At 45.3% G+C, this 1,280-nt stretch overlaps 1 protein-coding gene across 1 annotated transcript in view; it reads right to left on the bottom strand.

The window, feature by feature from the left end:
* Window positions 1–765, bottom strand: part of SARC_00024 (hypothetical protein) — a gene marked incomplete at its 3' end in the record, with an annotated part of 11,472 nt that extends 10,707 nt beyond the window's left edge. The window contains exon 1 of the mRNA XM_014306319.1: window positions 144–765. Coding sequence (XP_014161794.1) covers window positions 144–743 — 600 coding nt within the window. The 5' untranslated portion in view covers window positions 744–765. The remainder of the gene's footprint in view (window positions 1–143) is intronic.
* Window positions 766–1,280: the final 515 nt, after the last annotated feature.

The raw sequence follows: 1,280 nt of genomic DNA, 5'->3' as shown, positions 1-1,280 counted from the left end.
TATATTATATATATATATAAATATATAATATATTATATATATATATAAATATATATATATATATATATGTGTGTGTGTGTGTACGAGTGTCCTTTTATATATACATGTACATATTCAAATACACATNTAAAAAGTTCACCTACCTGCGTTGGCCCTGATGTTGACCGGGGCATCGGCTGCTTTTGCGTAGGTGTTTGACCCACATATGTGGCCTGCCCCTGCGTCTTCTGTGCGTGTGCCTGTGCCTGTGCTTGCATCTGTGCGCGTACCTGTGCTTGGGCTTGCTGCTGTACCACCACCTGCTGTTGTAACGCGCCCTGTGCCTGTGTGGTCGGTTGTGACACCTGAGCCACTACCTGTGAGGGTATCTGTGGTTGTGCTTGTGGGTCTGTTTGCGTGCGCATAAGCGGATTCTGCGCGGGTTGCTGCATTCTCTGCTGCTGCTGCTGCCGTTGCTGTGCCGCTTGTTGCCCGTTTGGCTGTGGGGTGTATGTCTGCATATGTGTCTGAGTCTGAGTCTGAGTCTGTGTCGGTGTCTGTGTCGGTGTCTGTGTCGGTGTCTGTGTTAGCCCGGGTTGATTGAGCTGCATCCCCTGCGCTCCGCTGTTCCCGTGGTGCTGGCTCTGTGCCTGCTGTAGTTTCAGTGCTCGAGACTTTCTCAGTACCACTTCTCTGCGACGATGTTCCCTGATGGTCGCTTCATAAGTTTCACGCTCCTCTTGGGGCAGATCCATGAGAAACATTTTGTGTTTATAGTATTCCAGCTGTGATTGTGATGCGTTGGGGTTTGAGCATCGCGCTTGAGTATACGTATATGAGCGTAACATGTGGATTGAAACTGTAGAGTTTTAGGGTTTTAGGGTTTCAGGGTTTTCGTACACAACACTAAATCGAGTATTTGTATATAGAAATATATACTAAGGTATAAATATACTTCAACGAACATGGGTATAGATTGACACCCCTTCATCTTTTTAAAACTGGCATCAATCCAAGCGGTCGCGTATACCTCACACTGAGTCGGTGATGTGCACAGACAAACGATATACATTTCCGTGACAACACACATATACACTGCATCATCGCCAACACATACCAGCACATTTGAGGTACACTTATGAGTAAGGCAGTCCCTTCATTCTCGTAAACACATGAAGAAAGTACACAAACACAGCAGTACGTATACTAGCCACATCTCATTCATTCTCGTATGTAGATGAAGAGAGTACATAAACACAGCAGTACGTATACTAGCCACATCTCATTCATTCTCGTATGTA

Source organism: Sphaeroforma arctica (assembly GCF_001186125.1).
Source record: "Sphaeroforma arctica JP610 unplaced genomic scaffold supercont1.1, whole genome shotgun sequence".
In the NCBI taxonomy this organism is placed as follows: domain Eukaryota; class Ichthyosporea; order Ichthyophonida; genus Sphaeroforma; species Sphaeroforma arctica.
Note: the sequence above shows the minus strand (reverse complement) of the source record. Positions and strands in the feature narration are given on the sequence as shown.